The sequence below is a fragment of the Aotus nancymaae genome, unplaced genomic scaffold, assembly GCF_030222135.1.
Source record: "Aotus nancymaae isolate 86718 unplaced genomic scaffold, 86718_ANA_hifiasm-v0.15.2.pri h1tg000025l, whole genome shotgun sequence".
In the NCBI taxonomy this organism is placed as follows: Eukaryota; Metazoa; Chordata; class Mammalia; order Primates; family Aotidae; genus Aotus; species Aotus nancymaae.
The window spans coordinates 4306049-4332527 of record NW_026988438.1 but is presented as its reverse complement, the minus strand read 5'-3'; the positions used below and the strand labels follow the sequence as shown (position 1 = coordinate 4332527).

At 35.5% G+C, this 26479-nt stretch overlaps 1 protein-coding gene across 5 annotated transcripts in view; it reads right to left on the bottom strand.

Moving 5' to 3' along the window:
- Nucleotides 1–26479, bottom strand: part of AGMO (alkylglycerol monooxygenase) — a 441694-nt gene that overhangs the window by 209881 nt on the left and 205334 nt on the right. For all 5 annotated transcript variants that reach the window (XM_064380350.1, XM_021674184.2, XM_064380352.1 and 2 more), the window contains exons 8-13: nt 25890–25955; nt 25721–25800; nt 21294–21428; nt 17964–18080; nt 876–958; nt 225–330 (exon numbers count right to left, since the gene is read on the bottom strand). In XM_064380350.1, coding sequence (XP_064236420.1) covers nt 225–330; nt 876–958; nt 17964–18080; nt 21294–21428; nt 25721–25800; nt 25890–25955 — 587 coding nt within the window. The remainder of the gene's footprint in view (nt 1–224; nt 331–875; nt 959–17963; nt 18081–21293; nt 21429–25720; nt 25801–25889; nt 25956–26479) is intronic.

The window sequence follows — 26479 nt, the reverse complement described above, 5'->3', positions numbered from 1 at the left end:
AACTTTAGAAACCAAAAAACTCTGGCTCAGCAATATTAACTAGCTCAGATGACAAAACTAACAAGTACTGGTAAGTAAAAAAAAAAAAAAAAAAAAAAAAAAAAGGTAAAAAATTTCCCACAAGTACTGGTCAGAAATGAAGTAGAGAAAACATTGCTGAATGAATAAATTAAATATACAATAGGTATACACTATCCGGTGGCTACCTAAGATGAATGTCCTACCTCAAAAGCAGATGATAAGGAAGGGACAAGAGGCTTCAGGTGACCAAATCTGCACAGCATTAGGAACATCAAGCAACGAAGAGTTTCCATAATAGCTGCCTGGGGTCTGAAATAAAACATCATTAATATGCATAAGCGTTAAATATGCTCTTCATGTTTTTACATGTTGTAATATAGAGATGAACTTTTCATTCTCAAGAAATATCTAGTATTTTAATATATTTGAAAAGCATGTCCCCTGAAGCTATTCGCAAACAGGGATTAAACTAAGAAAGGACACTCATCTCATCTTTTTAGGGAAAATCTGTTCTTTATCAATGGACTGCTTAGTTTGATCATTGATGAGTTAGGGTAAAGCTTATTTTCAGCTAATAAATAAAATATTAGGCAACTAAATTTCTAGGGTTTAAAGTAAGAGTGACTCCTTTCACTGAGTTCATATCTTCACACTTCATTCATTTAAAAAAATGAGTGGTTAAGAGAACTGATATAGTTAACTACTCTTAAAAAATGAAAAGTCAAATACCTAAGTTTTGTATTTATTTTTTAAACTACACTGTAAAGTTATCTAATGTGCTGGTAGTTTACCACTCCGTGGAAAATTCTTGAATTGAGTAAATGTAAAAACAATGCAAGAATTTCACTTCTTGCCTTTGATCCAGAAGAAATCCAATGGAAGTCAAGGTCAGGATAATGAACCAAACCCTCAGAAGGAGAGTCACTGGTGACAGCGCCTGTCAAACAAACACAGAGATCAATGGAGCCTTCAGGAGAGTTGTTAAAAGGTAGAAGAACAGTTAAAGCTGACAAAACAGCCCAAACGTTATTTTCTATTACACCACTTGGCAATTGACACTTTTCAGAAAGTTCAACTACACAGAGACCATTTTGGTTTTCTTAATGTTATTTGGTTTCTTTTCAGACATTTGGAGAAGTAATTGGACAATTCCATAATCATATTTTGCTTCAAGTGTTCATGCTAAAATTCTCTTTTAAAGTTTTGACTTTGATAATTTTTTGAAACATGTGAGTCTCCACATACAGATAAATTAATCACATTGAAATGAGTAAACACTGTATTCTAATGGTCATTTTTAGTATCACAAAATCTTTGTGGTTTCAAATGAAAAGCTTTCTCTAATATAGAAAATATTTAAAGGAGAATGTGTTTATGACTGAAAACATATATAAAAGAGATTACATACATCCACTCATATTTGATGAAATCTACATGCTCATATATACGTGTCAAAAGTTATCTTTTTAATGCTTAAATGTTATCTTTTTAATGCTTAAATGTTAGCATTAGTGTGCTCTTCATGTTAATATGGCAGAGTTTTGTAAAGTAAATTAAAACTTACTGATATATTGGTCTTTAAGCCAAGGGAAAGAATGAGTATTATTTTTACAAGTATCTTAAGAGTAAATGCTTATTCTAAGACAGTCTGTCCATTGAGATTATTAGATTTCTGACTTGCAAATATGCTTTGTGCTCCAGAAAAATTAGAGGAAAAGCAGATACTAGAATTCCAGTTTAAGTACATATACAGAAATCTTTGTTCATAATGTAAAAGTATTTATATTATGTACAAAAACTAATTATTTTGGGAAAATGAACCATTTACAGTTTGTTTTTGACTCTGAGTCAAAAGATTTTCCTTTAAATGCTTGTCTCAATTTTAGTCTGGTCTTTTGTACTTTTCTTCAAAAGAAACGAATTAAAGAGTACAGTTGCATAAAGCCTGTTTTTAATCCTAATGTATTGGAAATAATTTATAAACTTTAAAAAGGTTATCTTTTGAATCATTATAACAGAAAATATTTTTCTGTGAGAATATAAATTAATCATGCATTTAATTTATGTTTCAAAATTTAATAATGTTTATTGAACATCTACTATTTTACAGCTTCTATGGCATGTGTTTCTTGTACTTCAATTTTTTTGCATTCCCAATAACTTTGCAGAGTAGTTGCCATTATATCCGCTTATTTTTTTAAAAAAAATCTGGGAAACAAAGGATTATCTAACTTTTCCATCATTACACAGAAAGTAAATAATGCCTCTGAAACTCAAAATAGGCCTGCCTGATCCCAAAGCATGATGATAGAATAAATACGAGCAATAGATTTAAAGGAGCCAATGGCAGAAATTTAAATTGAGATTACATAGCCAAAGTTTAGAACCAGGTGAACACGACTTCATATTAAAAGTGGATAGGTAAATTCATAGGATTGGACACAGTTCATGGATGAGTTCCTTACTCAATGGTGGAGCTTAAAAGTTCCAACTTTATGAAAACCCAGAGGTGTGATACAACAGACTGGCTAAAATAGTGCCCCAAACATTATGCAAGTACTCTTTCCTTTTTTCCCCCCTTGAAATGAATACAAGGAATTTCACCTTATTATTAGCTAATATCCCTACTTGCAGCTAAATTGCATCTATCCAAAGTTATAAACAATAAACAAAAGCCACCAGTTCCAATTTTTGCTCACATGCAGTACCTTAGCTTCATACCCTCCTAAAAGCCAGCCTCATCTCTCAAGGCTAACTTCCTGGAATGGCAGCCAGAACTGTCAAGAGATTTTAAACCCTCTAAAGCAATACTTTTAATAGAAAAATATTGGTGAGTGGTCAAAAATCTGAATACAAAAGTATTAGAATGTTTAGGAATGGGGTACAATGATAGGTATTATATACAGAATAGGGGAGTCAGTGGAAGCCAGAATGTCTTAGACCAGAGCAGGAGAGTACTATTAATATTTCAACATGTGGAGGTCAGCAATGTCTGCTTAGGAAGAGTGAGCACAAATATTTTCCTGGTGGTAGAAATAACTAGGGTTTGTTCAGTTACTTTGATTAAAACGGCTTCTCTCACTATATTGCTTCACTGTGGTTTTGGCAGGGAAAAATTTACATAAACGGGAGAAATAATTTGCGTCAAAAACTATGGTATGATTGCAAATGCTCTTTAAGAACACAGAATTTGGAATTATTCAAACCTACCATCCATGTAACTATGAACAAATTATTTGACATTTTAAAGCCTCAGTTATATGTTTGGTACATTTGAAATAAAATACACATTTGGCAAGGACTATAATCTTATAAAATACTTAGAAGAGTGTTTGGCACAGAGTAAAAAAGTCAATTGATGGTCATGGTTAGTATTATTGTTACTATGCTCAGGAACTTACGCTAATCTTAATTAATTACAATAAGATAAACAACTGAGAAGCATAAATAGAAGGTCTATTAGCTCTTCCAGATAGCATACGAAACTCAGAGATGGAATAAGTATGTGTGCTTATTTTGGTTAGGAAACATATGATCCCTGGACAATAGAAACAACTCTTTTTACCAAACTGCATCCTGACTACTGGAATCAGAGTGGAAACCAACTTAATGCAGGAATCCACCACCTAGTCCATATCTCTGGCTGGTTAACACGCAACTGAAACTTGGCATGACTAAAACACTGCCTTTGAGCTCCTCCTCACCATACATTCCCTAGTTTTCTTTATCTTAGAAAATGACACCTCCTAGCCTTCAATTGCTGAAGACAAAAACCTGTAACTGGTCCTTAACTTTTTCTGTCACTGTCTACTTCTAATACATCGGAGACATACTTAAAATATATCCAGAATCAAAGCATGTGTTATAAATAGCACAACTCATATCCTGTTCCACCCCAACATGATCTCCCCAATAACTGTTGAAATACTATTCTAACTGGTCTTCCTACTTCTAAAATTGCCTGTCCACCTTTCACAGCCCCCAACCTACAGTATGCAGAGTGAGCCTTTTAAAGGTAAGTCAGATCATGTCACTCATGTTCTAAACCCTCCAGGGGCTCACTCAGAATAAAGTTCAAAGTCATCAGTCTAGCCCAAATACACCATACCCCACTATTAATCCCTAGTGGTCTAGTGAGCTTTCCGTCTTTAACTCATAATAAACCATGTCAGAAATGTTCCTGTTCCTGGACATGACAAGCATTTTCCCCACTCAAGTCTGTTTCACCTACTATTCCTTCGGCTTGAAATGACTTCCCTCAGTGATCATTAGGGTGCACTTCATTCAGGTCTCTATTCAAATATACATCCTTGTCTCTCCAACACAAAATAGTACTTCTCCATAACTCTTTATAACCATTTTCTGTTTTATTGCTCTGATTTATCACTGCTATACACTTCTATGTTTGTTGATGCATTCGTTTGTCATCCATCTCCTTTTACTAGGATATAAACTCAATGAAACTTTGCATCTCTTTGTTCACTGTGGTATCCCAACTGCCTACAACATAGTAACCAATATATGTTTATTGAATGACAAAATAAAGGAACATTTTATATTTGCATTTTAATATTAAAAGATTAAATGTTAATAATTCTTATTACATTGCTAATATGATATTTGAGAAAATGGAATCTTTATTTTTTTATAAATTCAAAGTTTATTTTAGCTTCAGGGGATATGTTTCCAGGTTTGTTACATTAGTATATTGCCTGATGCTGAGGTTTGAGATAGAAATGATCTCATCACCCAGATAGTGAGCATAGTGCCCAACAATTAGTTTTTCAACCCCTGCCCTCCTCCTTCATCCTCATGCTATTAGTCTCCAGTGTCTATTGTCATCTTTATGTTCAGGGCACCCAATGTTTAGCTTTCACTATCAGTAAGAAATTGCAGTATTTGTTTTTCTGCTCCTCCACTAATTCACCTAGAGTTATGGCCTCCAGCTACATTCATGTTGCTGCAAAGAACATGAATTCTTTTTTATGGCTGCACAGTATTCCAGGTATATACATAACATGTTTTCTTTATCTATTCCACCATTGATGGGCACCTAGGTTGACTCCACATCTTTGTTATTGTGAATAATGCTGTGATGAACATATGAGTGTATGTGTCTTTTGATAGAGTGATTTATTTTCTTTTGGATATATAACAAGTAATGGGATTGCTGTGTCTTAAGTTCTTTGAGAAATCATCAAATTGCTTTCTACAGAGGCTGAACTAATTTACTTTCTCACCAACAGTGTGTAAGTGTTCCCTTTTCTTTTCAGCCTCGCCAGTATCTGTTGCGTTTTGACTTTTTAATAATAGCCATTCTTACTGGCATGAGACAGTATCTCATCGTGGTTTTGATTTGCATTTCTCTAATGATTAGTGATGTTGAGAATTTTTTCAGACGTTTGTTGGATACTTGTATATCTACTTTTGAGAGGTGCCTGTTTATGTTCTTTGCCCACTTTTTAATCTGGTTATTTGTTTTTTGCTTGTTGATTTACTTGTTTCTTATAGATTTTGGATATAAGTCCTTTATCAGATGGGTAGCTGGCAAATATTTTCTCCCATTCTGTAGATTGTCTGTTTACTCTGTTGATAGTTTCTTTTGCTGTGCAGAAGCTCATTATTGTAACTAGGTCCCATTTGTCAATTTTTGTTTTTGTTGAAATTGCTTGTCTCTTTACTGTGTTGATAATTTCTTTTGCTGTGCAGAAGCTCTTTACTTTAACTAGGTCCCATTTGTCAATTTTTGTTTTTGTTGAAATTGCTTTTGAGGACTTACTCGTAAATTATTTCCCTAGGCCACTGTCCCAAATGATCTTTGACAAAGTTGACAAAAGCAATGGGTAAAGGACTCCTTATTCAAAAACTGTTACAGGGATAGCTGGCTAGCCACATGCCAAAGACTGAAACTGGACCCCTACCTTTCACCATGTATAAAAATTAACTCATGATTGATTAAAACTTTGAGTGTAAGACCTCAAACTATAAAAACCCTGGAAGAAAACATTATTAATATAATCAATAATGTAATATTAAATATTTAATAACAATGTTCCGTTTTATTTTATTTTATTTTTGAAACAGGGTTTTATTCCCATCATTCAGGCTGGAGTATAATGGCACCATCTTGGCTCACTGCAACCTCCCTTTCCAGTGTCAAGCTATTCTCCTGCCTCAGCCTTCCAAGTAGCTGGGACTACAGACACATGCTACCGTGCACAGTTAATTTTTTCTTGAGACAGAGTTTTGTTCTTGTTGCCCAGGCTGGAGTGCAATGGCACCATCTTGGCTCACTGCAACCTCTGCCTCCTGGGTTCAAGCAATTCACCTGCCTCAGCCTCCCGAGTAGCTGGGATTACCAGCACCCACCATGACACCTCACTAACTTTTTTGTACTTTTAGTAGAGACAGGGTTTCACCATGCTGGCCAGGCTGGTCTTGTACTCCTGATCTCACGTGATCCACCTGCCTTGGCCTCCCAAAGTGTTGGGATTACAGGCATGAGCCACTACACCTGGTCCACGGCTCACTCTTCTATTTTTTGTAGAGATGGGGTTTCACGGTGTTGTGCAGGCTGGTCTCAAACTCCTGGGCTCAAGTGATCTGCCGGCCTCAGTCTCCTAATGTACTGGGATATATAGGCATGAGCCACTATACCCTGCCTAATACCAATATTTATATTCCTCAAACTTCAAAATAAATTCAACTAAATTATTCAATCAATAGTTTAATATTAAATTATTAAGTGTTTCTAAATGTTAAATGTTAAGTACTTTATTTCTTTAATTCCTTAAAAAACACGGTTATCCCAAAAATGAGTTTAAAAGAAACTGAGAGTACTGAAAAGGAAATTCAATGTAGAACACATATGCTTAATTTAGGATCCATTTTCCTATGGAACTTAATACAAAAATTAGCCAGGCATGGTGCCACACGCCTGTAATCCCAGCTACTTGGGAAGCTGAGGCAGAGAATCAATGGAACCTGGGAAGCAGAGATTGTAGTGAGCCAAGATCATGCCATTGCACTCCAGCCTGGGAGTCACAGCGAGACTCTGTCTCAAAAATAAATAAATAAATAAATTCTACACATTCATTCCATGAATATATACTGAGTATGTGCTGGGCACTATGATAAATATGAGTTTTGGTAACCAAGAAGAACAAAGTCCCTGCCCTTGAATTCATACCACATTAGTCTTTGTTGATAAGACCATTGGCCAAGTACACTAGAGTAAAAAGAAAAATATAGAATAGAATTTATAGGTTTTCAAGACTATAAATATTTAGTCTCCTGTGTTTTAAACAATAAGGAAAATCATACGTAACTTGTTAGTTTTTTATAACACGAAGGATTTTATTTTTCATTGAATTTACTCCCATTTCAAATTATATACTTCTGGTTTATCTTTCATACAAAATAGCTTTGTCCTAAAGTGCCAAATCAAATTATTCTAAATTAGTTCCATTTTAATTTGGATGTATGATCAGTTCATAATCACAGAAAGCATTTGAGAAAGATCATAACCATAAATAGCTTTATGAGGCAATAAATTATTTTATCTTTTTAAAAATTATCTGTCAAGTCCCACCAGGCACAGTGACTCCTGCCTGTAATCCCAGCACTTGGGGAGGCTGAGGCAGGCAATTCACTTGAGGCCAGGAGTTCGAGCCTTGCCTGGCCAACATGGTGAAACACCATCTCTACTAAAAATACAAAAATTATCCAGGCATGGTGGCTGTGCAGGCCTGTAATTCCAGCTACTAGGGAGGCTGAGGTATGAGAATTGCTTGAAACTGGGAGGAGGAGGTTTCAATGAGCCAAGGTGGCACCATAGCACTCCAGCTTAGGCACCAGAGTGATACCCTGTCTCAAAAAACAAGAAAGAAAAATAAAAAAATCTATCAAGTTCCAAACGGTTTGGTAGCTCTTATTTTTGTCGGTTTCCCAGTGCAAGGATGATGGTTTAGATTTGCAGCCCCAAGTATGCCTGCCGAACCCTATCTCCTCCAACTTTCTTCAAAGAGATGGAAAAAAAATACTTAGGAAGAGATATCATTAACAACACAAAAACTGCAGAATTACATGTTTGATGCTATGTTATGTAAACAATCAATGAATGTGTGGAAATTCTTCTTTTGCCCACAGACATTATAAAGAAGTAAGCCCTTTTGTTCTTGAAGACTATCACTGTCTTATCCTTGCATGGGAAACCCTTGGTGGTCAATGAAACTTCCTCTCACATCTTCTCACTCAACAAATCTCACAAAGGAGCTATCACACTTGGCCACTATATCCTAAAATAACAGTATGTTTTTATAGGAAAGATTTCTTTTTAAACTTATGCATTGTCAAAGGTGATTTGATAATATTTTCCATAATTTTATTCTAAGAATTTAGAAATGACAATGTCTAGATTTTCTTTTTATAACAAGATGTTGCATTTTTAGTAGTTTCTCTAAAAGGTGCCTGACAAGATCTGCAAACTTATTTTTTTGATTAATGCTCATCTTCTCAGACATCTGTAAAATGAGGCTAATATTGCCTAACACTTACACCTCTACAACCTCTGATGTGAAGGCAGCAGTTTGAGTTCCCTGGCACACTTATCCTACTGCCTCATTATCTCTATGGCTTGATAACTCCACTTTTCAGGTGCTATGAGCTTGCGGATTTGTCACGCTGAATCCTAAGGCTTGAAGATGCTTCCCAGTGTTATAACATAAACGCAAGAGCAGAGTCCAATGTGACACCATACTGCAATGTATAATTAGATGTGGGTCTCAAGAATCTGTCTTGAAAGAATTTCTTGCTCTTTAAAATAACTGTCAATATTGGCTATCTTACTATTTTTTTCTAAATTTTCAGAACTCCCTAGGTGGCTACTACTAAAGCATACTAAAAAGGATATAAGTAGAATAAACATTTACTAGAATTTCAAGCAAGAAGCAAATATAATAAATATATCAAAGGTAAAAATATACTGGCTAAAAAGTGTAATTAATATATAGTTCAAAACATTGAACTGACATGAAGTTCATCAGTTTCTACAAAAATTTGTAAGAAATAAAAGCCAAAGATTATATTGTATTTTGTAAATACTGAAATATTAGATATGTGGCAACTGTATTTGACACTATGGTTCTACTCCATTAAAATATGAATGTGTACCTGACAAGACAGAAAAATTTGCCCTCCTACCTGAAAAAACAAACAATAGCAATATATCTGAAATGATCATTTTCAAATCATAAAACACCAGACAACAAAGAACAATGATCTTAGGGAAATGGGATACAAATGACGTGATCCCTATTACACTAGTTTCCCAGCTTGAGAGTTTCTAGGTCACAACACACAGGGACCCAAAGGAGCATGATGGATTCTCTGAATTGCAGAGAAGGATCCAGGACTTGGGAGAAACCAAGGAGGCTATGTTTGGAAAACAGAGTACCAAAAAAGGAGAGAGTTGTATACATAGAGAATCCTAAAAATTTGCAGAGTGCCTGTCAAGTCTTCAGTATATCAACTTATGCATGATACACTGAAGAAGTTATTTGGGGACAAAAAAGGATCAGAGTTTACAATGCCCATTATGTGTATCATGCATATTCCTACCAGACAGACTGGAAATCCTCATGATTCACTGGACATTCACCTACTAGAGAACACGAAAGGGTTGTGCCTCAGTATTGGGCAGTAATTAGTCTAAGACTGAAAACCCCTAGCAAAGAAAGATCCGACAGTAGTTGCTAAGAGTCTCTTGTTAACATATTATCTTTCTTGAATGCTCAATAAAACTATTTTGTGAAGCCACTCTGAATAATTTGTATTTTCCTCAAGATCTCAATGAAATCAGTACAAATTTCCTCATACTTTTTTAATAGGAAACTTTTATTTCCTCACTAAGAAACAAGTGGCTCTATAAACTACATACCCTTCATTATTCTTGAAAATATGGACAAGAAAAGGTGTTGAAAGACAGTTTGAGGGAGACAGACCAGACTTTCTTTCTAAATGGATTAATTTTTTGTTGTAGTTCTTTGAGATAGAGTCTCACTCTGTCACCTAGGCTGTAGTGCAGTGGCGTGATCTTGGCAACCTCCACCTCCTGGGTTCAAGCGATTGTCTTGCCTCAGCCTCCTGAATAGCTGGGATTACAGGCACCTGCCACTATGCCCAGCTAATTTTTGTATTTTTAGTAGAGATGGGGTTTTGCCATTTTGGCCAGACTGGTCTCAAACTCCTGACCTCAGGTGATCCACCCACCTTGGCCTCCCAAAGCGCTGGATTACAGGCGTGAGCCACTGTGCCCGGCCTCTTTATGTGGAATACTTTTAATGAGGAAATATGACTCCAAAGACCTGTACATTTAGACTTGGAGTTTCCAAAGCTGAATTGCCTAGTTTTTACATATACGTAATAAATCAAAGTGAGATCATAATTTAAATTATGAGGAGGTTATCATTGATTGTGCTTCTTATATGATAACTTTTAAAAGTTTGTTGTATGACAACTTTTAAAGCTGCCTGATACTTACCAAATTAGAAAAGACTAGCAGTGATATGAAGATACATTTAATTTCAAAGTTAACATTTCATTATTTGATGCATATGACATTAAATGTTTAACTTCCCACTTTATTAATACATTTGAAGATAGTGGACAAAAATAATGTATTATAATTAGGAAAATACAATGATCACTTTTCTACATTTCTGTAGTCTATGCTTATTTGAAAGTTAGCTTTCATTAGTAGGCATCCTTTACCACACATTCATTACATTCATTTCGTGGCTTTATATTACAATTGATGCTCCTTTTGGCCCACGTTTCTTTTTTTTTTTTTCCACATTACCTTAGTTACCACCTAAAATCTTAAGGAAATGAAATCCCAAAGGGATAGACTAGAGAAAAACATATACCTTGGACATTGTCTTTAAAGCTTTCATGTAGAACCTAAGCTAGATCTGTGCAAGTAACACTCTCTGCTGTGAGAGTAGACCAAAATATATTGATTTTTTACAGAAGGTTTTTTCAGCAGGTTTATTAAAAAATGCCAACATGAAAACATTAGTTACAAAACTGTAGTGCCCATAATGTTTTACAGAGCATGGCATTCAGGGGAATTAAAAAACATAAAAATGTTTCCAAATTTTTATTGGATACTCTCAGATGCCCTGTTAACTTGAAATATATCATCAAAGTAATCTGTGTTCAAATATATCTGCAGTAACTTTATTACACATCCTATTATAAGACCTAAAGGATATTCAAACTGTTTTTTGCATGTCAATTATTTAAAAGAAGCATTGCCTTTTCAATTTTAGTTTGGAGAACATGCTAGTGTAATACATATTTTTATTTCAAACATGTATTCATGATATCACCCCATGAAGTGGACTCTGGCAGCTGAGAAATTGATTTTTCAAGCATTACTAAACCAAAATCAACATAAAAGTCTGTGGGTCATATCACTAAACTAAACACTATGTATTTAAATGTATGCTTTGCAAGTTTCAGTAAGAAAGGAATGTGTCTTTTACACCTTTGTGGTGGCCATCAAATTACTTTTTTGACTCCCAAATTATTTATATAGAACTTGCATACATAAAACAAGTAAGTATTTATCTTCTCTAATATATGCATAAACAGAAAAGGCTGTGGAAACACAGCAGGGTCCCCAATTACAAGTCAGCCACAACTTTTCTGTGTGATTATTGGCTACAGTGAATCTTGAACAAAATATTGCTGTTGGATTTTAATGTCTTTGTATGCTTTTAGACATCCCTGAGACTAGAAAGGCACTATAGAATTTTGCAAATAAGCAGCCTTTCTTTCTAGTCACACAGCATGTTCTCAGCAAAGAAAAACATATGTGGAAAACAAGCAAATGCACCTTTCAAAATTAATCTGTGTCAGGAGTGAAGCTGTCTCCAACTCTCATTTCAGTTTGAAAAGGGTTTCAACACTTGATATTTCTCTTCGTCAATATATCTACATGAATTTCTCATATAGTTTTTCAGACAGTAGAGAAATCTTGTGAAAACCATGCTATAAGTCACATCTTTTAATGTACACAATGTCTAGTTACATTTTTACCCAGGAAGCACTCACTCATGCCCAGGCATTCAAATGTTAATGGCCACTATTTCAAAATTAACATGGAGGCTCACATAGCTTAAAATGAGCAAATCTCCATCTTTTGTTTCTATGAATCAGTACAATGTATTTAGAGATTTTATTTAATACAACTAATAAAAATCAATTATGCGAACTGTACTCAACATTGGTTAGTATCTCAAGAGCTGGATATTTAGATAAAGATGGCCTGGCTTTTCTTTTGGCTTTACTCAACTATGTAAGCTCTATTAATGATGTACATTTCAGTCCTATTTGGGGTGAACATATTAGGTTTATATATTAAACAGAGTAATCAGTGAGGGGTTAGTTATGAGACCTTACTTTAAACAAATATGAAGTCTAAGCATTTGGGAGATTTGATGTGTGTGTGTGCACTGCCGAGAGTGATGTGGTTCATGCCACTGTTATAAAAGCTTTGGTCCTGAAAGAAATTCTTGGGTTCAAATTTTGTCATTTGGGGGGCTAAAGGCAAACAAACCTGGTACAATATACAATTTGTTTCATCATTAGCTCTAGCACATGTAAGTAGAACAAACAGTAACTATATTTCCAATCATTATATTTTCAAAAATATTCTGGCCCCATAGTATCCTAGCTCCTATTTTTGCTTCACAAAATGGAAATTAGAATCTAACTCATTATTTTCTACGATAAGAAAAGTCTATTATATGTTTCCCTATGGCTTTTTCTTTAAAAAATCGTATTTGGACAGAGAGCACATACAAATGTATCTATTGTTTAAAATTGGGGTTCCTATATGGAGAATAATTTGGTTACTAATTTTGAACACACATAAAAAGAAATATATACTGACAACACCAATCATTAAAGTTTTTAAATAATGTTAAAATTAAAATGGTTTTTATTGGTTTAATGTCTGTTTTGTCAGAAACTTGGATTGCAACCTAGCCTTTTTTTCTGTTTTCCAATTTAGATTTTTCCTCCATCCCTTTATGGGTTCAAATCAACAAGAAAATCTACCTATTGTAAATATACACGCACTCAACACAGAAGCACCCAGATTCATAAAGCAAGGTCTTAGAGATCTTCAAAGAGACTTAGACTCCCACAAAATAATAATGGGAGACTTTAATACCCCACTGACAATATTAGACAGATCATCCAGCCAAAAAATAACAGATATTCAGCACCTAAACTCAGCACTAGACCAAATGGACCTGATAGATATATTCAGAACTGTCTACCCAGAAACAACAGAATTTACATTCTTCTCTTTGCTACATGGCACATAATCTAAAATCAATCACAAATTGAAAGTAAAACACTACTCTGCGAATGCAAAAGAACTGAAATCATAACCCACAGTCTCTCAGACCACAGCACAATCAAATTGGAAATTAAGACTAAGAAAGTCATTCAAAACCATACAATTACATGGAAATTGAGTAACCTGCTCCTGAATCATTTTTCAGTAAATGATGAAATTAAGGCAGAAATCAAGGAGTTCTTTGAAACTAATGAGGAGAAAGACACAACATTTCAAAATCTCTGGGACAGCTCAGGCAGCGTTAAGAGGGAAGTTTAGAGCACTAAAAGCCTACATCAAAAAGTTGGAAACATCTCAAGTTGACAACCTAACATGACAACTAAATAACTAGAGAAACCAAGATCAAACAAATCCCAAAGCTATCACAAGACAAGAAATAACCCAAATCAGCGCTGAACTGAAGGATATTGAGACTAGAAAAACCATTTCAAAGATCAACAAATACAGGAGCTGTTTTTTGGGAAAATATTAATAAAATAGATAGACTGCTGGTGAGATTAATAAAGAAAAGACAGAAGATTCACATAAACATTACCAAAAACAACAAGGAGTATACTGCCAATAACCAGAAGTACAAACGACAATCAGAGAGTATTATGAACACTTACATGCACATACACTGAAAGTCTAGAAGAATTTCCTGGATACATACACCTTCCTAAGACTGAACCGGGACGCTATTAAAACGCTGAAGATACCAACAGTGCACTGTAAAATTGAGGCAGTAATAAATAGCCTACCAATCAAAAAAAGCCCAGAAGTGCTTCTGCACAGCAAAATAAACCATCAACAGAGTAAAAAGACAACCCACAGAATGGGAGAAAATATTTGCAAATTATGAATCCAACAAAGGTATAGTAAGGAATCCCATAAAAAAGTGGGCAAACAACATGAACAGACATCTTTCAAAAGAAGACATACATGCAGCAAACAATCATATGAAAAAAAAAAGCTCAACATCACTAATCATTAGATAAATGCAAATCAAAACCACAAAGACGTACCATTTCCTACCAGTCAGAATGGCTATTATTAAAAAGTCAAAAAATAACAGATGGTGGCAAGCTTGTGGAGAAAAAGGAACACTTGTACACTGTTGGTGGGAGTGTAAATTAGTTCAATCATTGTGGAAGACAGTATGGAATTCCTCAAAGACATAAAGACAGAAATACCATTCCACCCAGCAATCCCATTACTAGGTATATACCCAGGTGAATATAAGTTATTCTGTTATAAAGTTACATGCATGCATATGTTCATTGCAACACTGTTCACAATGTCAAAGACATAGATTCAACCTAAATGCCCATCAATGACACACTGGATAAACAAAATATAGTACATGTACACCATGGAATACTATGCAGCCACAAAAAAGAATGGGATCATGTCCTTCACAGGCACATGGATGGAGCTGGAGGCCATCATCCTTAGCAAACTAACACAGAAACAGAAAACCAAATACCGCATGTTCTCTCTTGTAAGTGGGAGCTAAATGATGAGAACACATGGACAAGGAAGTTTGCTGGGAAGAAATGTGTCTGTGTGTGTGTGTGTTTTTTCCCTCTTAAATAAAATGAAATATAAAATTAACAAGATGCTCTAAGAGTGTTGAATTTGCCGCCTTTGGTCAAAAGCTTTGAGGGCTTTTGACCAAAGGTGGCAAATTCACTACTCCTAGAGCATCTTGTTAATTTTATTTTATTATTATCATCATTATTTTATGATGACAAAATCCAAAGGTATTAGAGAAGCCCTTTTAAAGCTCTGAATGGCTGAACTGCTGAAGCAATCAATCCTGGAAACACTTGCCGTATTCCAGACAAATTTAATTGGAAATTGTTTTTTAGAAAAGAAGACATCTAATGGACACTCATACCATAAATATCTTAATTACAGGAAGGTTTATATGTCACTAGGTATTTTATAGGTGATTGAGTGAGAACATCTATTATGTTATATAGATCTAACTTTGTTATATTTGCCTACTTGAGCCTGTTTCCCTTTTTCTATAATGTATCACCTCAATTTCTTTTCAAGCCACTGTTTTTTTTCATAGATCATGTGGATCCTGTGTAGTTGACCCTGACCTCCCTTTTGCAGACTGTGTACATATTCCAGACCTGACCACATACATGGACTGGTTCAGTGATGTACAGATAAACCAAACCATAGCATCAGGCTCAATTTGAGTATTTTTACTTGTGGGGTTCTTTGTATGGCAATATTTAAGCTAGAGTAAGCTGCTAGCCATCTTGCCACCATAAAGGGTGATAGTTTACAGGAGAATTTGCACTGAGAAAAGCATAGCTGCCAGAAGAAAAGAAGATTTCTGATGACATTATTTGCCCTCTTGGGTTCAGCACTGTCTGAAGAAGCAACAGTCCCAAACTTTCAAGTTCCATTAGTTAATAAACCACTCTGTGTTGAATTTCTGCCACATACAATTTTAAAAGTCCCACTCAGCACTCCTAACTAAAAATCCTGCTCAGGACCTATTTCAAGAAGACTTCTTTCCTTATAATTCAATATATAAATCATATGGAATATATAGAACTATTACAGTGGCATCATCATACTTAGATTATTATACTGGTGCCTAATTACTTAAATAATTCCATAGGTCTTATATTGAAATTATTAACAATATTCCTAGATTAGATTCATTTTTCAGCATACATTGTTTGTTTATTTTACTTACGGAGTTTTTGACTACATTGACTATTGTCCATCAATGATACCCATATAATACCCATTGTTCCTTGAAAATAATGATTAATTCTTCTCTGTATTCACTGAATACTAATCCTATCTTTATTCATTTAAGTTTTTTCCTGGATTGCTCTATTTTCTTTTTAGACTTTTTCACAGTTCTTCACGTCTGAAGATAACATCTCTGTCACGTTTTTAATCTGTTTACCTACTGTCTTTAGTACTGTGTAATGAATGATTATTTTAGCCCATCTTTTAATGCACTAGTTTAAGCTGCTATGAAAGTCATTGAGTTTTGCATGCTGTTATCATATTTTTGTATTTTAAAGGTTTATTTTAATTACTTTAGAAATGACAGCTAGGATAGCTGTTAGAATACATGTTCAGTTGCCTCACTGGATTCATATATTGTCAACATTTTTAGCTCCTTAGGGTGTCCTTTGATTTTTTTCCAGCTGTTCTGTGCATTTTAAGAATTATATTTTTGTATATTTTATCCATCAATTTTAAGTGCCCCATACACCTTAAAGAATAGGTGGATCAGCCAGTCTCAGTGGCTCACGCCTGTAATCTCAGCACTTTGGGAGGCTGAGGCAGACGGATTGCCTGAGGTCAGGAGTTTGAGACCAGTCTGGCCAACATAGTGAACCCCGTCTCTACTAAAAATACAAAAATTGGCCAGGCGTGGTAGCATGCACCTGCAATCCCAGCTACTTGGGAGGCTGAGGCAGGAGAATCAGTTGAATCCAGAAGGGGAAAGTTGCAGTAAGCCAAAATCTTACCATTGCACTCCTGCCTGGGTGACAAGAGCAAGACTCCATCTCAAAAAAAAAAAAAAAAAAAAAAAAGAATAGGGGTATCCTAACCACCACTTTACTGCAAATACAAACCACCTCTGTTGCTTTCTAATATCATTATTATTTACAGAGTTACTATGTAACCTTCAACATTGCTGATTCATTGAGGTTTTTAATGGGGTGCACATTTTCTTGGTAACAAAGTACAAAAACAGCAATTTTTTACACTATTTTCTAGTTTATCTACTTACAATTTAGTTACCTTACCTCTTTCATGTAACTTTTAGAACTATTGTTAATTTTTAATAAAGAATATAATATAAATAAATCTATAAAACAAAACAAAATACCTGTTCTTTTATTGTTCATTTTTGTTTTTTGTTTTTTTGCAATTTACAGCATATTTTTATACACTTTATGTTATTTTTGCTCTTTCCGAAATATAGGTAGTATGAGGATTCCTTGGTGGCCAACAAATGACTCCCAAAGTGGTGATCCCTGAACTAACTCCTGTCTAGTGCTCTTCTATTTGCAACAGACAAATTGGAATATTCTGAATGCTTTAGAAAGGCCAAACTAAAGGAATTAACCTCTGTATTGAAAACTCTTTAAAGTAATTATATCAGGGAATTCTCTAAATGAAGGTAAATATGTTGAAATGGATGAAAAGTATGCTTTCCTATATGTTTAGTTCTGACTTCCGAAGTATTTTTATTTTGTTATAAAATTGGTTTATGGTAAATTATTTCTTATTTATCACACAGATTAACAGCATACCACTTAGTGAACATTCTATATAGAACCAATTTGGATAGAATAATTCATTTACATTTAGTAGTCTAGAAGAATTGTTTTACCTGTTTAAATGTGAGATGCTGCCAAAATTACAGCAGACAACTACAGAGAAGAATAAATTATAACCTTAATATGGGGAGCTTATTTTCATTTTGAAACAAAGTAACAGATAATGTTTCACACTCTTTATAATAGACATTACTTACAGCTGCATCTGCAAAGGTTTCTTCATAAAATGCTAGCATCAGAGCAAACTGTACAACTGTATATATCTTTAACAGCTGAGATGCAGGTGATGAGAAGGGGACTTCTTTCCCAGTGACCTAGGTAGACAAGAAAACCATTTCCTTTATATTGCTCCAGACTTATTTCTCTTACTGAAATTCACACTAGGAGAGATATTTGAAAATAGTATCTGCTATTTTTTTTAAAAAAACTAACATAATTTTAAAAAATAGAAACATGTCTGTAAGTTAGGAAGCTTTTTTCTCATTTTAAAAGCATTACAATTATGATGTAGTCTGCCTTAAAGAGCAGCGTAAGAACTAATTCAGCAATATGTGTAAATAATAAAGATAGCCAAAATGAATGGGTTGGATCTTCCCTATTTGATATGTTGATGATCATATATGACAGCAAAGTAAAAGAAAAAAACACAAGGTAGGGGCTGGGTGCGGTGACTCATGCCTATAATCCCAGCACTTCGGGAGGCCAAGACTGGTGGATCACCTGAGGTCAGGAGTTCGAGACCAACCTGGTCAACATGGTGAAACTCTGTCTCTACTAAAAATACAAAAATTAGCCAGGAGTGGTGGCACACACCTGTATTCCCAGTTACTCAGGAGGCTGAGGCAGGAGAAATGCTTGAACCCAGGAGGTGGAGTTTGCAGTGAGCCGAGATCAGGTAATTGTACTCCGGCATGGGTGACAGAGCAAGACTCTATCTCAAAAAAAAAAAAAAAAAAGGAAGAAAGAAAAAGAAAGAAAGGAAAAACAGAAGGTGGCTGGGTGTGGTGGCTCACGCCTGAAATCACAACACTTTGGGAGGCCTAAGCAGGCAGATCACCTGAGATCAGGTGTTTGAGACTAGCCTAGCCAACATGGTGAAACCCCGTCTCTACTAAAAATACAAAAATTAGCTGGGTGTGGTGGCATGCACCTATAACCTCCCAGCTACTCAGGAGGCTGAGGCAGGAGATTTGCTTGAACCCAGGAGGTGGAGGTTGCAGTGAGCCAAGACTGTGCCACTGCCCTCCAGCCTGGGTGACAGAGCAAGATACTTTCTCAAAACACAAACAAACAAAAGAACAACAAGAACAAAAACAGAAGGTGATCTTGGCAGTGTAGGTAATCATGCTTCAGAGAAAAGTATTTTATTGGAACAAACTTTTCTAAAGTTCTTTATTGGAAACTTCAGAAAAGTTGTTTCCAATAAATTATGTTTCTACTCTAGCATTTGACTTTCCCCAAAATGCTACACATCTATTTTTTTTTTTTTTTGAGATGGAGTCTCACTCTGTAGCCCAGGTTGGAATGTAGTGGTGCAATCTGGGCTCACTGGAACCTCCGCCTCCAGGGTCCCGGTTCAAGCAATTCTCTTACCTCAGCCTCCCAAGCAGCTGGGATTACAGGCACGAGCTACCATGCCCAGCTAATTGTTGTATTTTTTAGTAGAGGTGGGGTTTCACCATGTTGGCCAGTCTGCTCTTGAACTCCTGACCTTGTGATCACCCACCTCAGCCTCCCAAAGTGCCAGGATTACAGGCGTGAGCCACCACGCCCAGCCTACATCTATTTTTTTTAAAGCAGACTCAAGCACTAATATAACTTTAAAATATTGGATTCACTTTGAGTTAAATATTGACAGAAATAAAAATAATAAATGGATCATAGCAAACAGTTTTTTTTTAATTTGAAATATAAAAATTATTTCACCTGTATCAAGTTGGTGGATTGTTGCACAACTAATTGTGAACAGAAACAAAAGTGTCTGGGAAACTTATTCCCAGAAGCTTTGGTAACTGAATGAGAAAATATCATTATTTAGATTAGGATTTTTTCAAAATAATAATATTTAAATAAAACATCTTATTTTATTTCCTTGAAACATCACAGGGCTAAGTTCTGTACACCTAGTATCATCCTTGAAATCAAGAGTAGTTTACTTTTCCTGTTGTTTCTGCATTACTATTAATGACATTTATTTGATAAGAAATCACAACTTACATTCTAAATGATTAAAAATAAACTTTTCTTTCTTCTCCAGAAGAGTAACTGAAGTTCTGGGTTGGAAATGAATTTTTCCTTTGGGTTCCGGTCTTTTAAAGATCTACATTTTTTATTTTTTATTTTCAATATCGTTCCAGTATTTAATTTTTCTACTCTACTATAAAATGAATATAATTACAGTTTGACCCAAAATCCACAAATCCACCTTGTGTTTTGGTTTGTTTGTTTGTTTGAGACATAGTCTTGCCCAGTTGGCAGGCTGGAGGGCAGTGGCACTATCTTGGCTCACTGCAACCTCCACCTCCTGAGTCCAAGCAATTCTCCTGTCTCAGTCTCCCGAGTAGCTGGGACTACAGGCACGTGCCACCACACCCAGCTAATTTTTGTATTTTTAGTAAAGACAGTTTCACCATGTTGGCCAGGATGGTCTCCATCTCTCCACCTCATGATCTGCCCGCCTCAGCCTCCCGAAGTGCTGGGATTATAGGCATGAATCACCACGCCTGGCCCAAAATTATAATATTTAAATAAAACATCTTATTTTATTTCCTTGAAATACTACAGGCTAACATTTGTATGCATAGTATCGTATCATCCTTGAAACCAAGAATCATGTACTTTAGTATCATTTCTACATTAATATTCATGGCATTTATTTGCTAAGAATCAGAACTTATATTCTAAATGATTAGAAAGAAACTTCTCTTTCTTCTCCAGAAGAGTAATTCTGGGTTGGAACTGAATTTTTCATTTGGGTTCCTGTGTTTTGAAGACCTACATTTTTTAATTTTTGGTTTCAATGTGGTTTCTGTATTTAATTCTTCTACTCTACTATAAAATAAATATAGTTACAGTTTGACTCAAAATCCACACTATCTTGGTGTGACTTTAGACCCATCTGTTTTGTGGGCCTCAGTTTTTCATGAGTGGAATTAAGGTTAGACTGACTCATTCCTAAGTTTTCCTCCATCTGTAGCGTTCTAGGACTCTGTGTCTAAGCTGCATGTATTTGTGAAGTTATGCCTTACACAAAGGCAGGCGTTAAAGGGATCTGAAAACCAGCCTCTATAGCTCCGCTCCACAATCTGTGCTCCCAGGTAAGAGGCAGAGTTCACTTGGGAGAAGGCACTCCTTTAATTGGCACATAGTTGGTGGACACTCATTAGGTTGAGAACCACAGGACTGCATCTGATTGAGGGAACATCTTTTTACAGATTTGCATGAAAACAGCCTATGTACAGGCTGGATGTACACCTGACGATATGAGACAAATCTTCCCCATCTTCAGCTTTGTGAACTCTATTTACCTCTGGGATTTCTTCATTTAGACCAAGTCTTGGTTTACCTGGACCCCATCCTGGTCCTTTAAATATGACAGAAAACTTATTGAAGAATCCAGGTGTGGCCCAGAATGTAGTCCATATGTAAAATAAGTGGTGAAACTAGAAAGAATAAAAAGAAAAAGAGCTTATTTCAAATAAGATAAATAGGACAGAAAGATCAAATACAAGAAATTATGTATATTATTTTATTGTTCATGGTAATTTACATATTTTAAAACATGTTATACATGATTAGAAATCAATGTGTACTTGCATTCCATGCTTAATCTAGTCTGTGCACTCTGTGTACTACTAAGTGTGTTATTGTCAATATTTCTGAAGTTCAATAAAATTATAATTTTGAAATGTAAAAATAGGGCGATTGTTTGGACAATCAGCAACATAGGAAAAAAATGAGTTAAGAGGCTTTGCTTCCAGTGGAATTAACTAGCAGCCTGTGCACTCAACATCCCTGCCTAATGACACATTCTCTCTCTTTTTTTTTTTCCTTTTCCAAGACAGAGTCTTGATCTGTCACCCAGGCTGGAGTGCAATGGCAGAATCTTGGATCACTGCAACATTCACTTCCCAAGTTCAAGTGATTCTCTTGTCTCAGCCTCCTGGATAGCTGGGATTATAGGCACACGCCACCATGCCAGGCTAATTTTTGTATTTTTAGTGGAGATGGGTTTCACCATGTTGACAAGCCTGGTTTTGAACTCCTGACCTCATGATTCGCCTGCCTCAGCTGCCCAAAGTGCTGGGATTATAGGCGTGAGCCACCGCACCCGGCCAATGATGACTTTTATAAGTGTTGCTCAATGGATACAAAAGTTGAACATGGCAACATATAAAGATTACATATCTGTTTAAAAATTTAAAACACAATTCTCTTTTTACTATATTGTATTACAGACAATATATATTCATAAAAATCCTGTAAGTAGTTTGTGATAGTAGACTTCTGAGTATCAGATGGCCCATATTCTATAATTAGAAAAGTTTGCTGACAGAAGCAGAAGTTCCCCTTGAGTCTCATAGCAGGAATCCGCATTCTTTAAATATCATGCATTTGACATGTATAGAAGTGAAAAGTGTGCCCACATGTGATAAGTGTTCAATAAACGTTTGCTATTTATGACACAGATATGATGATAATGCACCAGGAGACTAAAAAGACTCCTGAAGTTTGGGCATCAGCTGTAGACTCTAGAGGTGAGTTCTATGATAAATATGGAAATAAATTAATGGAGAAAGCAGCTTAGGCTTTATCAGAGTTTGTGATTTTACTAGTATTTTCACTGTGTTTTGAACAATTTGAACCTTTAAGATTATAAACAAAACTTTAAAATTGCTGAGAATATCACAATAAGGAATCTGAAGCATTTAAACAATTAAGAACTTAATAATTTATGCCTAGTGTTCCATTATTGGAACGCTAAGCAGGTAGGAGTTATTTATATTCTACTACTTAAGGTCATTGCCAAAGTCTGACTGCAAAAATTCAAAAAATTGCAACCTCAGGCATAAATGGATTAATGGGATAGATCTGAGGAATAGGTGAATGTTAGGTAGAAACTTAGCTTAGGGCTCTGCAGTAATAAGAACCATAATACAGAAAATGAATGTGCTTAGAAGTTACAATGCACATTAATATACTTACCTGCTTTGTCATTTCAGAAACTGACTACAATTTTGTTTCTATCATTCTGGAAACAAGCCATAAGAAATACATGGTCATGTTTTAAAAGAAAATAGTTTTTCACTTATTTATTTCCCAATGCTCTGAAAATGTGTGATGCCAAAGGAGGGCAAAGTGAACGATTTATGCCTAATAATAAGGAAAACCAACAAACAAAACCCTTCTGTCTGGTGGAACCCATCCTAAGTTGTTTTGATGCCTCTGAAGAATAGGTGAGAAATTCAGCTGCATACAAAGGAATGGAGGTGAAAATAAGTAAATGTTTTTGTAAGTTCAAGTATTCCTAATTATCACAACTTGCCGACTAGACATTTCTGACAATATAAGTGAAGATGTAAAAGACTAATCTTAGACCCTCTTGTGACAATTACTATGCTAAAGGAAATGTGAGAGGAAAGACCTGGAGAATTGAACCCAACAGAGCTTCAGCAGCTGTTCATAAATACCTGTGATTTTCTGACCACTGTTCCTCTCAAAATTCGAATCATCCCACTCTTTGTGCAGCTCTCATTGTATTTAATATTCACTTTCTCATTCTATCTCAGTTATAAACCCCCTTTTCCTCAGCAAGACACTCTCAAAGGCTTGCTTCTGAAAGAAATCACCCATCAACCAGCAGCACTGGCCAGGGCCTTGCTTAGAAACACAGGGTCTTGGACCAGACCACAGACCTAATGAACAGAATCTGCAGTTTAGTAGGATCCTCTGATTCACATGCACATTAAGTTTGCCAAGCTCTGTGCTAGAGGATACAGATGAAGTTGTCTATCTCTTTTTTAATGGCTGCAATGAGACAACTGCTACATGAAGTGAAGAAAAGGTAGCTTTCAATGCACTATTTCTCAACCGGTTGTATTTATATAAAGCTTATTATTAAGAAAAGATCCAAAATATTTGCCTCTATTCTCCTGAAAAATGTATCATATTCCTTTATTATTATTATTATTTTGTCTCACTCTGTTGCCCAAGCTGGAGTGCAGCGGTGCAATCTGGCTCATTGCAACATCTACCTCCTGAGTTCAAGGGATTCTCCTGTCTCAGCCTCCCAAGTAGCTGGGACTACAGGCAGGCAGTTTTTTTGTACTTTTTAATAAAGAGAGGGTTTTGCTATGTTGGTCAGACTGGTCTTGAACTCCTGACCTTGTAATACACCTGCCTCTGCCTCCCAAAGTGCTGGGATTACAGGCCTGAGCCACCACACCTGGCCATATCATACTCTTAGTAAAGTCTAACAAAGAGACACAGAGAGAAATGCCATGTAGTTGAGAATAAAGAAGAGAGATAATCATCTTTCTTCTTTTGGTGTACTAGGAGATTAAGATGCCTTTTGGCCAGTCACAGTGGCTCATGCCTGTAATCCCAGCACTTTGGGAGGCTGAGGCAGGCGGATCACGAGATCAGGAAATCAAGACCATCCCAGGTAACACGGTGGAACCCCATCTCTACTAAAAATACAAAAACTTAGCCAGGCATGGTGGCATGTGCCTGTAGTCCCAGCTACATGGGATTTTGAGGCAGGAGAATCACTTGAACCCGGGAGGCGGAGGTTGAAGTGAACTGAGATTGCACCACTGCACTCCAGTCTGGGTGACAGAGTGAGAAAAAGAAAAGAAAAACATGACTTTCACTGAACAAGTGAAGTCAATTTGTTATGGCCTTTTATGTAAAAAAGCAGCACAGCGTATTGAGTTAAGCAAGTCTTGGGCTTAGCTTTCAACCTACCTTGGTTAAGTTTACAGCTAACAAGCTTTGTGACCTTGGGTGAATTACCTAAATTCTGGGAACCTCGGTTTCCTCCAGCAGAAAATGGGAATAAAAAGAGTCACTACTGCATAAGATTTTAGTAATAGCTACACTAAATACTTTTCTGCTGCGCTGTTAGCAGTGCACATAGTAAAAGCTCAATAGATGTCAACAATTGTGTTATTACAACTTTCAGTGAAACTCGAAGTAGTCTGGAAAAGCTGACCCAACATGAGCTAGTAATTTCCTCACTTGCCGAATGTTGTAAGCAGTCCCCTGTACAGAGCTGTCATTGACCAACCTCTTCAGTGTTTCAAGGATTCTTATCTTTTTCTCATTTATGAGTGCCTAACCCCAGGAGGATTTGCGGTGGTCTGCCTCTGACAGATCAGAGCTTCATAGACATTCCTCATTTCTCTAGCGCCAACCATTGAGACCGATGAACAACTAGTACCACATGTCTAACAGAAAACTGGTCCAGTCTGACAAGTCTTAGCAAGTGAGGTAATGCACAGACTTAACCATCTGTAATAGTTCCTGACACTTGGGTCCAAGAAGAGTAAGGCAAAGGCCTCATGTTGAATTTCTAACTGGAGTCATGCACCCTGAAAGCAAATATTTTTCTTACTGTGGGATCAGCCTTAATTATACATGTTGCTATTGCTCCTACTGAATACATGAATATATTTCAGGTCTATTCTGGGAAAGGATATGTTTAAAAGACACTTTCATTCTAGGCAGTAGACATATTTGAAAATTCTTATAATGAGTTGTTTTTAAATGTATTTTGCCTAATTTGATTCAAACTTTTGCTTGTGTACCAGAGTCATTTGTGAGTTTTCTATATTTAAAAATTGTTTTCAGGTTATTCTAATATACATCCACTTTTCAACAGCTGATTTTTCTCTTAACCATAAGATTTATGAAATCATATAAATGCAGAAAGAATAAAAAACAAGTATGTTACCTGCACTTTGATTGGTTCAAATGTATTAATGGGATGTGTTAAACCATATACAACTCTTTCATTTTCTGCTTCAAATGTCCCTGGAAGATAAACATTAAGGATATGAGATTTGGTTTCCTGTACGTGAAGAAGCTGATTTAATTCTTTGATTTTAATACATTTTACTTACCAAAAATTCTATCCCAAATAATAAGAACACCGGCATAATTTTTGTCTATGCAATAACGATTTCTGCCTATGAGACAAAATATTAGAAAATTTTTTTCAGAGAAATAAAACTGTATTTTTTGAGATACCACCATCTTGTTTTTAGAACATATTCATAAAATTAAGATTTAAGCAGGAGAATAATTTTCCTGGGAATGTCTTCTCATTTACAACATCAGATTTTATTCTCTAGTAAAGGAATCTTCGTTTTTATTTTTCAATTAATTATAGTAAAAAAAGCAAGGATTTTCTTAAAACTATATGTATGCTTTCTTGTCACAGTTTTTCAGTATAAGAAATGGAATAAATGTAAATAATTTTTCAGGACTATGTGCTGTCTCTCTGTTCCTTTTCTCTGCATCTGTTTCAGGAAGAAAATTTTCTAATTAGAGTGAGACTTGACTAGTTAATTTTTAAGATCATAAAAGCCATAGTGAAAATTAAATTACCCTTAATTTTTTCAAAACTCTTATCATATATGTTTTTCCTGCTGCAAAATAATCAAATTACAAAGTAAATAGCTGGTCATTATTTCTTTAATACATTTTTCAA